At 44.8% G+C, this 14241-nt stretch overlaps 1 protein-coding gene across 3 annotated transcripts in view; it reads left to right on the plus strand.

Annotated features, from left to right (window-relative positions):
- The window catches only part of COG5 (component of oligomeric golgi complex 5), a 185914-nt gene extending 171707 nt beyond the window's left edge, over positions 1-14207 (plus strand). For all 3 annotated transcript variants that reach the window (XM_065665918.1, XM_065665921.1, XM_065665922.1), the window contains 4 exons: positions 3083-3159; positions 3659-3785; positions 4343-4422; positions 13544-14207. In XM_065665918.1, the coding sequence (XP_065521990.1) occupies positions 3083-3159; positions 3659-3785; positions 4343-4422; positions 13544-13658 (399 nt within the window). In that variant the 3' untranslated portion in view covers positions 13659-14207. The remainder of the gene's footprint in view (positions 1-3082; positions 3160-3658; positions 3786-4342; positions 4423-13543) is intronic.
- The last annotated feature ends 34 nt before the right edge of the window (positions 14208-14241 follow it).

The raw sequence follows: 14241 nt of genomic DNA on the forward strand, positions 1-14241 counted from the left end.
TGGTTTATGTACATTTTTACCACATTAGTTTTCACTCATTCCCACTCTTCATGAGTCAATTTGAGATGGTATAGTATGCTGCAAAGCTTAAAAACAATCTTTTTCTTTGGCAACTAGTACTTCACGAATCAGCCATCTGCTGCCATTATATCTATCTAGTTCTAGCAATACTAATAATTTCCTACAGGGAATAAAGGTTGAAGATGAAGTAATAGAATTTTCCAAAGTAAATTTTATTCTTTAGTACTGAAGACTTATGGAAACTGCCAGGTATGTTCAAGAGAAATCATTTACATTTGTTTTAATGAGGAATTGGTTAAGCTGTAGAAAGTTTCACTTGCGTCTCATCACATCATCTCATGTTTCAGGAGTGAAACAATGATTTTAGACTTACTAAACAAAATTCTATTTTGCAATGCTGAGATTCCTTTCCCCTCGTGAGTACAGTGTGATCCGTGCATCTCTGTTTCCAAGAGTCAGACTGCTAGTTTGTTGCCTGTTACCAAATTCTCTAAAGCACCTAAAAGAATTACCATCTTCTGGTTCTTCACAGCTACAAGCCCACAGCTACCACCAGCTCCTGCAGGATATCCGTTCCTTCCAGCTGCCCCTAGGAGTACTGATGCCTGAGGAGCAGCTCTGGAGAAACCAGTTTTGCTCCCATTTGTTTTTCAGGGTCTGTAGGGTTCCCGTATCATGATACAGCAAAGCCTACTTAATTTGCTCCTCTTTTTGGCTATTTGCTTCTGATCCTTTGCAGCAGACTGGCCTTTTGGCTCCCGTATATGCTCAGAAGTGTTCTGGGGGATACGAGGGAAGAACATGCTGAACTTATTCTAAGCTTCATTGCAGTTTAGAGTAGGAGCATCTTGGTCCAGAAATCCCAAGGGACAGTTTTCCTGTCCTGGGAATGTGTGCTCAACCTCGCTCCTTTGTGCTGGCAGTTTCAGCACAAGGTACAGCAGCTGATGGCTCCTCAAGCATGGAGACGTTCCCATTTGCACATCTTCCACACTGACTGGTGGATGTTGTGCTTGCTCTGCAGAGCTGGGTTGTACATGGTCTTCAGCCCAAGAAATGGTACCCCTTGTGCCTGAGTGTGGAGAGGTGACCTAGTCCACAGACTGTGAGGGTTACAGGGGACAGGGCAGGGATCCCACCCAGCTGTAGAGAAGGAGCTGGTTCATAGCCCAGAGTAGAAGATTTGGAGCCAGAAGAGCAGCAGGCAGGAGGGAGCCAGGCTGATACCCAGGGCTGGAGCATTCATCTGAAAGTCAAAGATCCTTATTTCCATTCCTGGATTTTTATTCACTTTCTGCTTCTGCAAGTTTCTGCTTAATATAAAATGCACATTTCAAGCAGCCTGGAAGTGTTTGATGTGGGGCATGTACTCCAGAGTTCCTAGGCTTGGGGAGCAGATTTTCACTGCCTGTAGACTAGCTCTGCAGGGCTTTCAGATGTGCTCTCCTCTCCTTGCCTGTAGAGGAAGGGCAGGTGCCTGGGTTATGCGTGGCTTTCCCAGCTTCGTCTGGCTTTTTGTCATGTACATGGATAATCCTTCAGCATGACCCACTTGACCTGTTTTAGGTGTCTGCTTTGGGGAAAGACGTGTCATACGCAGGAATGGCTGCTTTTCGCCACTGAGCATGAAGAGAACTTAACAGATGTTGAGAAGTAGTTGAGAGGACTCCCATCCTGCCACTTGCTTTTTAGAATGGGGGCCTTGATTTGCATTAATTGCCAATTTGGTTTCTTCAGGTCTTAGATGAACTATGGCATCACAGTTTGCCACACCATCTTTCTTGTTTGTGCTGGAACCCCAGCATAGTTACATGCTCTTGGTGGAGCTGGCAGCTGGCAGCCAGCTCTGTCTGAGGAAATTCTATAGCCGGACAGAATAATGGTATTAAAGACTTCACTGTAAATAGTGTATTATCACAAACGTTTTGAAACTAGCTCGGCAATGTTACTTAAATGGGAAGCTCATTGAATGGTGGTTTTGATCTTGTTACTTATTTTAGCTCTTATGCTTTGAAACTTAGCTTGATTGTGCATTATGTGGAAATCAAAGTCTGAATAGTCCTTTAAGTTGGGGATTTCAAAAGCATACGTGGAGAATAAAGCTTGCATCCCTCAGTGGCTCTGACACTTCCGGAATGCAAAAAATAAAGACTTAATCCGTATCTGGCTAAAATTACTTTTGCTATGGTTGTTTTTTGAGTGGTGGTGTTTGTATTGGTGTGCATATTAACTGAAATGTTGCCATTGTTCATGTTCAGTCTGGGATCTGGAAGTGAAATTGTTCTTTCTCACTTCTGTGTCTTCACTGTTAATGAAGAGCCTGTGACAGAATTCAGCCTCACGTGAGTGATATAAAACCCCAACCAAAGCCTGTTTGAAAAGGCAAGGGAAATCCAGTGCTTAAAAAGCAGAAAGTGTTTAAAAATCAGTTATTTTTAAAGATGGCTGCTGTTACTGAGGGACAGAACACTACAAAAATAAGTATGAAAATAAAGCTCTTACTATTGCTCTTTTGCCCGTGATTCTATACAGCCCTGTGGCGATAGGTGCCACAGGACTTCTAGCTAATCTTCATAGGTTTTGTGCCCCAGAATTTGGGGCTGAATGTTCAAGAAGGAATCACTTCAACCTTGTGCTTTGCCAGAAGCAAGGTTCCTTGCTGAGGTGGGTATGCATTCTTACTGCTTTAGGAGTGGTTTGTGTGCCTAGGTTTGCTTTCTTCCCAGGCTGTGGTCATACTTTTGGGGGTACTGACATCAGGAAACTCATCACCAACAAAGTAAACCTGAGAAAAAGTTTCAGTCACAGAAAGTTCACGATACCCCTTCTGTTCTTACCCACAGACTATCACTGCCTTTTGTCATGAGATGCTTACTGTGTTGCCAAGAACAAGGCAAAAATCTTGGCTTGAGCAATGCAGTGTGAAAGGAAATGATAGCTTCTTGTATCAAATTCAGCCACCAGCAAGAAGTCAGTGACTTGGTCTGCGGGTTTGCTACTTCAGTACCCAGTTATGTGTTTTGGGTCACTCTAATTCAGATGGAAACGTTTGTTTTTACAGATGGAGTTAGCGGTGGCACCGCTGTGTCGGCGAGTCTCTGACCTAGGAAAGTCCTACAGACAGCTGAGGTCATTCAGGTGAGTTGCAGTCTCAGGAGCCAGCAATTGTCAGTATGATCAAAAGGTATTTCCAAACTGATTTATTATCTCTTGCTAATTCTGATTGAACAGAGCTTTTTTGGCAACACCCACCTGCAAATTAGAAATAGATTAAAGTTCTTTGTAATTCTATGCAGAGTATAACTATGATTTAACAATCTTTGTCATGCAAATGTTGGCCAAATTGTACTTTTTTTGTGTTGCTTTCAGTACAACCCCCTTCATGACAGTGAGTTCTGAAGTGACCTGAAGTGTTTGCACTGAAATATAAAATTTACAGTCCTGGGTTGTTTAATTACAATAGGCAACTTAGTACATTTTTGCAAACTGAACCTGTGTTGAAGACCTGGGATGCAGACCGGTAGCCAAACATTCGATGGTCCTATTCTAACACAATATTGCCACCACGTAGGTATTTTTCTGATGCGTAAGATAAGCTTTTTCTTCCTTTCACAAGTATATTTTTACATTTTTCCAGACCGCTGCTGTTCCAGACCAGTGAGCACATTGCCAGTAGCCCAGCTTTGGGAGAGGTTATTCCATTCAGCATCATTCTTCAGTTTTTATTTACAAGAGCACCAGCAGAGTTAAAATCACCCTTCCAGGTAATAAGATCAACTTCTCTTTCCATTCGAGATGTCCTAAGGAGGAATGAACATTGTAATTCGCCCTAGGTATTTTAGTTAAAAGGTATTCAAGCTCATTCTTTATATGATTTAGTGGCTTTTGCTTTTATTGTGGCAAAGGTGTTCTGGTCATTGGCTTCATATTTTAATTAATTAACAGTAGGAAGATGACAACCTGGTTTTAAAAAGACTCTCAATTCTTTGATGTTCTGTCAGCTCACAGAAGAAATTGCAGGTCTTACCCCTGAGTGCACATTGCCTGGATCCTGGCCATGTAAGATGCAGGAAAACCAGATAGAAAACCCTTTCAGAATTGGGCAAACAGCTGATGTGGGAGAAACCTCTGAGCTCCTGCATAACGTATTGGGCTATTTCTGTTAATTGTCCCTGATTCCTTAACTAACTCATTCTGCGTCACTGCAGTATTAAGCAAGCCTTATGTGGCTTCATTTGTATCATCTTGGATCTGAAATTGTTAGGTTGTGTGTTTGCTTTTTCACCTTCATGTGTAATTGGTGTTTGTTCCTCTGTATTAGAGGGCTGAGTGGTCCATTGCCCGCTACTCCCAGTGGCTGGATGATCATCCATCTGAAAAAGACAGGCTCGCTCTCATACGGTAAAAATCATTCTTCTTTCTTCTGTACATTTATGATAATGGAGCAGTAACTTATCTGCATACCAGCACTGGTCTCAAAAGGTAAAAAAACATCTGTTATAGGAGATGTGTCATAAATACCATTGCCCTCTCTCCACTCATGGGATGAGTTGCAAAATGGCAGAATATATTAACTGAACACTCCCGTCCACCCACCATGCCCAAGACCTCCAGTGTCTTTGGAAGCAACACATAATCCTCTTGCAAAAGAATGAAACCATGCACCACGGTGGTTTAAATTAATACCATGTTTCAGTAAAATTGCCTCTCAACTGTTGGAAAGTCAAAGCTGCAGCCATTCAGTCCTCTGCATCAGGAAAGAGGAGCTTTGGAAGTTTAAGCAATGAGAATGTAGGTAGGAACTTAAAAACGGAAGACCCTTGCTACACTCCTGTAATGTTGTTCTTCAGAAAACTAGCACAGGATCTTTAGGAAGTTATAATGATGTCAGATTTTTCAGATCTTCCTAAGGTAGTAGCTAAATACTGTTTTGCATCTTAAAATGTTAGCAAAAGTTATGAAGAGTCTTGTTTTTCGAAACAAGCAGATTTCTAACGTTAGGGAGAACAGATGTGTGGTATGAATGTGACAGAGCCAGTCTGAGGATGCTCAGGATTCAAGGTGATCATTCGGCTCCTAATGCCCTAACTCTTCCAGCCATCTTCTCAGTGTCCTGTCTGACATCAGTGCCACCCGCTCCAGTTGTCACACAGCTGTCCCAGGCTCGATCTGGCCTGGGAGCCAGCTCTGTCCCGGAACTTCGTGTGGATGTTGCCAGCTTTTGCTGAAACCGTAAAAGCTGACTTTTCGGTTCCAGCCAGCAGTGGATGTACTTGAGAAAATCAGCCGTTATCTGTCCACACTTCGAAAGCAGCCCGGAGGAGTCTGCTATAAATATTTACAGTTCTTAAAGCTGACAGCACCATACGGGCCAGTGTAGGGCCTGGGTCAGTTAAGGAAATAACTGGTCGATCACCGGTAGGTGTTAGTAGGATCTATTTCCAAACTATTAAAATGCAGACTGTCTCTTCGTGTGTATTAACAGGGTATTTTTTGAAAATCACACATGCTGTTAGTCTGGTTTGGCTGCAGAGCTAAGTTTTCTTGAATCTCGAGCCATGACACCTTGAACTACAAGGGAATGGATAATAGGCACAGGCCTGGCACAGCTGTATATGTAACTCAGTTCTGAGCATTTTGGTTGTGATTTGTGTCCTGATAATACTGGCAAAACTGACAGTGTTGAACTTCAGATATGTTGGAGAGAGCCAAGAATGCAAATCGTTTGAGAGCTGGTGGGATTTTGTTCTCTTCAGTCCTTTCACACGGATTTGAAAATGCCATCCTTAAACTACAACATTTTGGTCTTTGTTTGCAATTAAATTTCATTCAGACTGATTCAGCTAATGGGCTTGCTGGTGGTAATGTTCAGACACTGATAAATTGCTCTGACCATGAAGGTATTACGGGACAAGCCCTGGGACAAAGCTTTTAGGCAGAGAGAGTGTCATCCATTAGACCAGGTAGTGTAAGCTGGCATATTTAAGGTTTTCATTTCAGTCCTTTAATTGAATCCGTTATTCATTTTGCATGAGATACCACTATTAAAATATTTCAACTTTGTAATCTCAGGAATGTGCTGCTGCAGAGTGATCACTGGGCAAGGTTATCACCGGGCAAGGTTAGCACCCGAGCGTTTTACAGTGAGACTGTTGCTTTGCGCTGTGGAGTGCTCGGACATCCAGGGCACGGAGAGGGCAGCTTTGAAGATCAGCTCTTCCCAGAGGCCTCTGCTGGGACTCCAGTGGCTCTCCCCTACTCTTGGTACTCCAGAGCAAGGCTGTTTGTCACTGCCCACACTAGGTTACTTCTGCATCCATCCCCATGTCCACCGCTCATAGGCACCACTCATGCAGCTTTGCTGAGCTGGATGAACCACTCTGGATTTGTTAAGCAGACTCTTCCCTCGGGTGATTAAGTTGTCAGCTTGTGTAGAGCTGCATGCCTGGAGCAAAGAACAGGGGCTAGCTGAGCAGCACCAAATGCAGTGAGTGAAGGGGGTGGTACGTTGGCAGACACTGGTAATCTCTGCAGGCATAGCTCCATTGCTCTGTGCATTCACCTTTTTACCATTTCCTCTCATGCCTGTTGGTCCTTTCTAAATAGGCTGCAGTCATCTGTGCAGAAGGCAGGCAAGCAAACATCAGTCACAAGCATGACCACGTTTCATTCATTATTTCTTTAATACTCTATTGGGTGATTTCTGAGCCTGCTTTTCACGTGTCTCATGAGCCTCAGTTGAACTACAGGCATCTTGCTCATTTTTCTGGAGTCTTTTATCCGTCACCCTCTTCAAGCTTTTTCCGCCTGTAGTTGTTCAGCTGTGCTAATTGAGCCTTGGATGTTGTGAGCCTTCAGATCCCTGCACTGGCCTACATCAAAAAATCATCTTTACATTGGCTGCAACCTTGCAAATAGTTATTTTCTGCAACTTCCCTCTTTTAACAACTGTGCAATTACTCTAGGGACCTGCTGCTTAGATATTAATTCACTTGTGTTATCAGAATCCTTGCAGCTTCATATTAAAGCTTCTTCTGCTCCGTAACCTCAAATGCTTCATATGCAATGTGGTGTTCGTGTTATGAATTAGTAGCATTCTGAGCATTTTTGTGCATTTTTTTCTGCTTGTATTCAGCATGAAGGATGGGATTTACCTGGCCAGGGGTGTATTAGTCAGACTCCCTTTATAGTCAACAGAGAGAAACAGGCGCTGCTGGGGCTGATTCATCTCATCCTGAACTAGGTACCTAAAATAGGTCAGTTGCGTTGTGTCCTGAAAGCTCCATTTTCTCTGCTCAGTGAAGGGAGTGTGGGCCGGGACACGGGAGCTCTCAGGCAGACAGCTGCCCCTGCAGGCATTTGAAGGTGGGTGCGATGACCCCGCGGGATTGTGTTGAAAGGAGCATTTCTGTAAGTGGCCAGGGCACGTTGTTTTCTTTCTAAATTAAGTTTGAAAACTCAGCCTTCCTTCCATAAAAGAAACCCTGATGGATGTGGCAGGATTTGATCCAGCAATGAAAGGATTGAATGCCAGTTCGTCTGCACAAGGGCCAAATTCTTGTCTTTACCATTGGTGTGTGGGTAAGCTCCCTTTAGTCAAGCTCACTGTTGCTGGAGCAGAGTTGAAGTCTAGGCTTAGTGAGGGTTCATTTTCATAAGGAGCTGATGAGCTGAGCCAGAGCATGGCTCTGACCGCTGACCTGCCAGGGGCAGGGACAAACGCCAGCGTGGGACCACCACGGAAGCCCCATGTGTGCGCTGGGTTCAGCCTCGCAGCAGCCTTGCCCCGAGCAGCAGAGCCGTGCTGGGTCACTGCTCCGCTCTGCTAAGCCAAGCGAGCAGCAGCCGCGGTGTGGCCGGGGGCTGCCGTGGAGCACGGCTGCGGTGCCTGCAAGCGCTCCCACCAGCACCAGCCGTTCATAGGAACCCTCGTGTAACCCGTATGTCTGTCAGTGCATGGTTCCTTTGATGTCTCTATTCTGCGCAAACTGGAGCTGGCTCTTGCTGATCTGTGGTCCTACAGGTTGGAGATGTTACAGTAACTTTCATAGCACTCAGTTAATAGACCTGGTGTCAGAGTGAACTGCAGGATTGTCAAATAGCAGGTTGCAAGGGACAGATGTGCTCTTACACGGCTTATTTTCCATCTTCCTCTTTGCCCTGAAGTGTGCAGAGCAAGCAGACTTTTAACAAAGTGCTAAAGAGAAGCCTGGCCCTGCCATCCTCCGGCTTCCCTGCTAATTGATCAGGACCCGAGTGCACCACTGAGCAGAGGGAAGATCCCTGCCTCTGCTGAAGCTTGTCATTTAAATCAGGCTCCATTTGACCGAGTCAGAGCCCAGGAGGGTAGTGCTGGTATTCGCAATTCCATATAAAATTAACTAATTAATTAGAGTAATCCTTAATGATGCACATTCATCTCCCTTTAAAAACCACAGCCCGAATCATACACTTATCCCCCCCCCCCCCCAAATGTAGATATAAATCGTCATGGGTTGAAATAACATTTTCTGGTCTTATATAATCAGCTTGTCCTGATTTCCAAGAAAGCTCATGTTTTTGCTCAAGCAAGTGAAGTAATTTAATAAGTGCTTTAAAATCCTTTTCCTTACGTGGGAGGGCATCTTAAACTTAGATTTTTTTTTTCCTTACTTCTTAAGGCATTTTTAATGAAGCATTAATATGTGCAGAACATCCCACCAACCCTTTTCCCATAGCTCTCTTTTACAAACAATGTTTGTAATGTATACCATAGCTTGTCTTTTAAAATAGAAACAGATTGCCAAACAGGTTTTATGTCCTTTATTAGACTGGGAGATGCTGAATTTAGGACAATATTTAGTCTAATCCCTTCAAGAGCATGTTTTGTGTATTACATAAACAGGGTTTCTTCCATCTTCTTAAACATTGATAAAATAACTATAAATTACGTCTTTATATATGACAACAGCTGTGATCTCTTCCGTGCTGAAGACTTGATGATGCTGCTTTCACCCGTGGTGCTGTTTATTTTTCCATTACTACTTAGGCACCAGTGTTTTTACAGTGTCCTCTACAGGAGCAAGTCTACCTTTTTTTAAGACAAGATTTTTAATGTGAACCCAGTGCATCTGAACTGGGTTCTGTGCTGCCAGTAGAGTTCACAGAAGCTCGTTTGAGCTGGGACCGGTGAAATTTACAACGTGTCATCAGAAAATCTGCATCTCAGGTGTTAACAAAGCTACTGAACTCGTTTATCTGCCCAGCTGAGGGACACTCATGTGGGCACCTCAGCAGCTCCAGTGAAGTGTATCATTGCATGCGTCCAGCTCATCCAGCCTGAGCTGAAATCTGGCCACATGCGGCAGCAACCGTCTTGCTTTCCCATAAGCAGCTTCAACACCATCGGAATTTCTGTGTCACAGTCCCAAAATCCTACCCTTAGACTTGGTAACTATGTGCAGTTCTGGTGTCCTCAACATAAAAAGGACATGGAACTGTTGGAACAAGTCCAGAGGAGGCCACGAGGATGATCAGGGGACTGGAGCACCTCCTGTATGAAGACAGGCTGAGGAAGTTGGGGCTGTTCAGCCTGGAGAAGAGAAGGCTGCATGGAGACCTCATAGCAGCCTTCCAGTATCTGAAGGGGGCCTATAGGGATGCTGAGGAGGGACTCTTCATCAGGGACTGTAGTGACAGGACAAGGGGTAACGGGTTAAAACTTAAACAGGGGAAGTTTAGATTGGATATAAGGAAGAAGTTCTTTACTGTAAGGGTGGTGAGACACTGGAATCAGTTGCCCAGGGAGGTTGTAAATGCTCCATCCCTGGCAGTGTTCAAGGCCACATTGGACATAGCCTTGGGTGGGATGGTTTAGTGTGAGGTGTCCCTGCCCATGGCAGGGGGGTTGGAACTAGATGATCTTGAGGTCCTTTCCAACCCTAACTGTTCTATGATTCTCATGGCACTGCAGCTCCCATCAGTTCCCAGCGGTTACAGTGAAATCTCCACCAGTGGCAGCTGTGGCATTTGCAAAATAACCTTCGCAAGTTGAAGGCTGACAAGTCAAGGGACCCTGACATAAATGTTACATCAGGTGACAAGCCGGTGCTCCCCACGCCGTTGTCACGGCAAAACTCTTCCTGTCTGAGAAGAATCAAGCTTTTGTTCTAGAATTTCAGGTAAAGTTACTGATTATAAATTGCATTTTGAAATTCAGCTTTAGAGCACTGAAATACTTTTACAGGACATGGGAAATCAGTGAATGCCTTTAGTCTTGAGCAAGCCTTTATTTTTGTTGTGTAGTGTAAAGCTGTACAATGTCTGTTTTAGCAAAACGCCTGAGAATCCACCGAATATTTACTGATAGAGTAGCAATGATTGGTTGTCTTTTGAAGTTTGTCTCTTTGAAACAACGCAAGCAAAGCCACAGTAAAAGAGCAAGCACAGCAAAAGTGAGCTGGCAAGGATCTCCTCTTACTTGGCAACAGCTTCTATTGGCTCTTGGTCCGTGCAGGGAAGGAGAAGGAACCGTAACCCTCAGAGCAGTTCTGAGGCCACCAGACAATGCTGAGTTCCTTTTACCTGGTTTTTGAGCTGTAAGAGGGCAGTGGCTGCTGCTGGTGGAGTTGGTTTTGCCACTTAAATCAGGTTCTTTTGAGCCAGGAGAGAAAGAAAAAAGATAAAAGCTGCTGGAAGGTCTGACAGCGGGACTCTAATGCTGGTGTTTGGCACTTAGCGTTGCCTGAATCTCATTCTTCTTGTTTGATCTGATGGGAATAACAGTCTGGCTAAGGATTATCAAGGGCTGATGCTGAGTGGTTTTGGGTGCTGCTTTTAGGGTAAAGCTTCTCCCTTTCATCTGAAGGGATCTGGTTATCTCTGTCATCTCTTTCAAGGGCTTTTTCAAAGCAGAAAGGGATAGCAGTGTTACCATCTGGATAGTGATGCCAACCCACAACTTCACCAGGAGGTGTCAGCGCTTTCTAAGTTAAGCGGGTCAATGCGGGGTTCTTTCTATATTCAGCTTTACGGTGACTTTTAAAAACTATTTGGGCCCAAGAAACTTTGGGGAGTGTATAGAGGAAAAGACAGGGACACTGGTGAGAGGAAGGGGAGAGATTCAGCAAGATGAACAACAGCTACAGGAAAACTGTTACACGAGTTTGACTGTCTTTTTAATAGTAACGACATCTAACATGCTTAACGATTACTGCTGCCCAGAGCACTTGAGTGCTGCCCTGAGTGGAAATGTGAGACTCTTCCAAAGGGTCTCCCTTCATCTTGATGGGATCCTTGAGCTGTCCCTGCCTGCATCTCCCACTACTCCTCAGTCTGCTTATCACATGCTTGCCCCTCATTGCCAGCGTCCAGTTCTGGGCCCCTCTGTTCAAGAAGGACAGGGAATTGCTTGAAGGAGTCCAGCGCAGAGCCACAAAGATGATTAAGGGAGTGGAACACCTCCCTTATGAGGAGAGGCTGAGGGAGCTGGGTCTCTTTAGCTTGGAGAAGAGGAGACTGAGGGGTGACCTCATCAATGTTTACAAATATGTAAAGGGTAGGTGTCAGGATGATGGAGCTAGGCTTTTTTCAGTGATATCCAGTGATAGGACAAGGGGCAATGGGTGTAAACTGGAGCATAGGAAGTTCCACGTTAACATCAGGAAGAACTTCTTTACTGTAAGAGTGACAGAGCACTGGAACAGGTTGCCCAGGGGGGTTGTGGAGTCTCCTACACTGGAGATATTCAAGGCCCGCCTGGACAAGTTCCTGTGTGATGTACTGTAGGTTACCCTGCTCTTGCAGGGGGGTTGGACTAGATGATCTTTTTAGGTCCCTTCCAACCCTTGGGATTCTGTGATTCTGTGATTCTGTGATCTGAAAAGCACACTTACCTGCTGCTCCTTTCCCCCAGTCTCACCTCTTCTCTTTAAATCTTGGGGTTTAAAGCTGACCTGCGGCTGTGCCTCTCTCTCTGCAGTCCGTCATGTGGACATCCTTTGCTGGGAGTGAGGTGAGCTGCGCCCAAAGCACTCTGTGCCTGCAGCAAGCAGGTTTTTAGATGTTGCATTTTTCCCTACAGATAGAGCCTGTGCTGCTCCCCAGAAACCATTGGGAAGAGAGCACTGAAGGTTTTAGGGAGCTGACCTGGTGCAGATATTCCTTCCCTGCCTTTCTGGCTGTAATGGGGCAATAACTTTTGCTGTTAGTTGATGTTTCTTCAGAGTGCTCGTGCCTGGTGTGCACCCCTCAGCAGCGGTAACTCACTAGGAAGTTGTTACCAAAACTGAAGAACTCTCTAGTGCATCCAGGCCAACAAGAGAGGCTGTTTCTGTGCTCAGTCACCTTACCCTTCTGAAACCTCCCAACTCTCCAGTAATCCAACCCATCCTCCCTTTGCATCACCTCCATCTCAGACCACGTACCCTGGGCTTCGGCCAAAAGGGAGTCTGGGGGGAGGAACTGTGCTGGGCATCACCTTCTGCCTGTGCTGTTTCGTTCCCATCCTGTGCTCAGAAGAAAAGCCGCTGCGGGTTCCTTCCTTGCACAGTTGCACACTTCACTCCCTCCCTGTTGAACTCCCTTAGCGGTAGGCCATGGACTCTGACTGCAGGCATATGTTTGTGTGTGTCTGGGTGTATGCATGCGTGTACCACGTGTGAACACCCAGCTCCTCCTGCTGCACTGACAGTGAGGAGGTTCAGAGCCCTCACTGGTTTAGCAATAGCCTTACTCGAGGCAAGAGGATGATACGAGGAAAAATCAATTAAATTGGAAGCCAAGTATGGCAAAACTGACCTGACCTACTTAATAAAGTTGGAATGTGAACAGCTCAGCATTTACAAAGTCTTTGTTTTGCAGATATGCTCATTCAACAATACTATTTCCTAGACTCGTTGGCTGAAAGGTGGCCCCATGTTGTACAGCAAGTTAAATTAGATACACGTACGTAATCACAGCTGCCCTTTAGCTTTGACATGCCTGTATGTGTGTGACTCACACAATACTGTGTGCGACACCCTATGACAACGTATAGGAAAAACACTGCAATGCCTTACAAACGTACATGCACTGAAGTCTGCAGGTTAGTGCAGCGTTTCCCAAAGGACCGCAGCAGTTCCACAGACTTGGCCTGCAAATCACCTGAGGGCATCTCCGTTGGTCACCACTGCCCCCGTTTTCATTCTGCATGTTGCACTCGCAGCAGCTGGTGTCTATCCTTTCCGTTTCTAAAGGTTACCAGTACAGCAGTGTGCCCAAGTCTGTGCGTCAGAGCTGTCATTTCAAGCCATCTGCAACATGCTGCCGCTGTTTATTTAAATGTTAACTTGTTCGCTCCTCAAAACATGCAAGGAAGGAGAAAAACAATCATGGAACAGTTATGTAGAGCTTTGTAAGGCATTTTGTGGCCACTTCCTTCCACAGAGACATGCAGGGTCATCTGAGGCAAGTTCTGTAGCAAGGAAGAAGTCAGCTAATTTCAGTTGCAGGTCCTTAACTTGCATAACCTGCATGCTATCAATTGCTTTTCCTTTTATTTTAGTGGTGCCCTGGAGGCTTACGTTCAATCAGTGCGAACGAGAGAGGGAAAGGAGTTTGCACCGGTCTATCCCATAATGGTTCAGCTGCTGCAGAAAGCGATGTCAACCCTTCAGTGAGCCAATCTGGGCAAGTCTCTCAAATCTTGGCACAGTACCGCAGTCATGGGTCCTTGGTGCCATGCAGATGCTTCCATTCCCAACTACGTAAGCTTTACAAGGAAATGTGTTTACCTACTTTATCTGTGAAACTTCTGTCTTCTTGCTTTACATTTGCATTATAGGAACTTATTTATACACAAATGTCATAAGGAAACTGTACAGGTTTTATGTGCTGTTAAGTCTGCATCTAATGAAAACAATTCTTCAGCATTCCTTTTGAATTCAGACAAACTAGAACATGCGCTCAAACACTGCAGTGGAATTCATGAGTATCTCAAATAAGGAAGTAGCTCTTATAAGTACGAACAGTTGGATACATTTTAGCCTTATTCACTACTTCTGAACGCCAGAATCATCACTTCCCATCTAAAAATCACTAATTTTAACACAAAAGTATTTATAACTAACAGAAATGACTCTCTAGTGCACTGCTCTTCGCTTGGAAATAATTTATATAGATTTCAACTGTCTTTTGGCTTAAACTGTAATAAAGAACATTGACTCCAACCCTGAGTGCAGTATTTGAAATCCTTCAACAGCC

Source organism: Lathamus discolor, chromosome 1 (assembly GCF_037157495.1).
Source record: "Lathamus discolor isolate bLatDis1 chromosome 1, bLatDis1.hap1, whole genome shotgun sequence".
Lineage (NCBI taxonomy): Eukaryota > Metazoa > Chordata > Aves > Psittaciformes > Psittacidae > Lathamus > Lathamus discolor.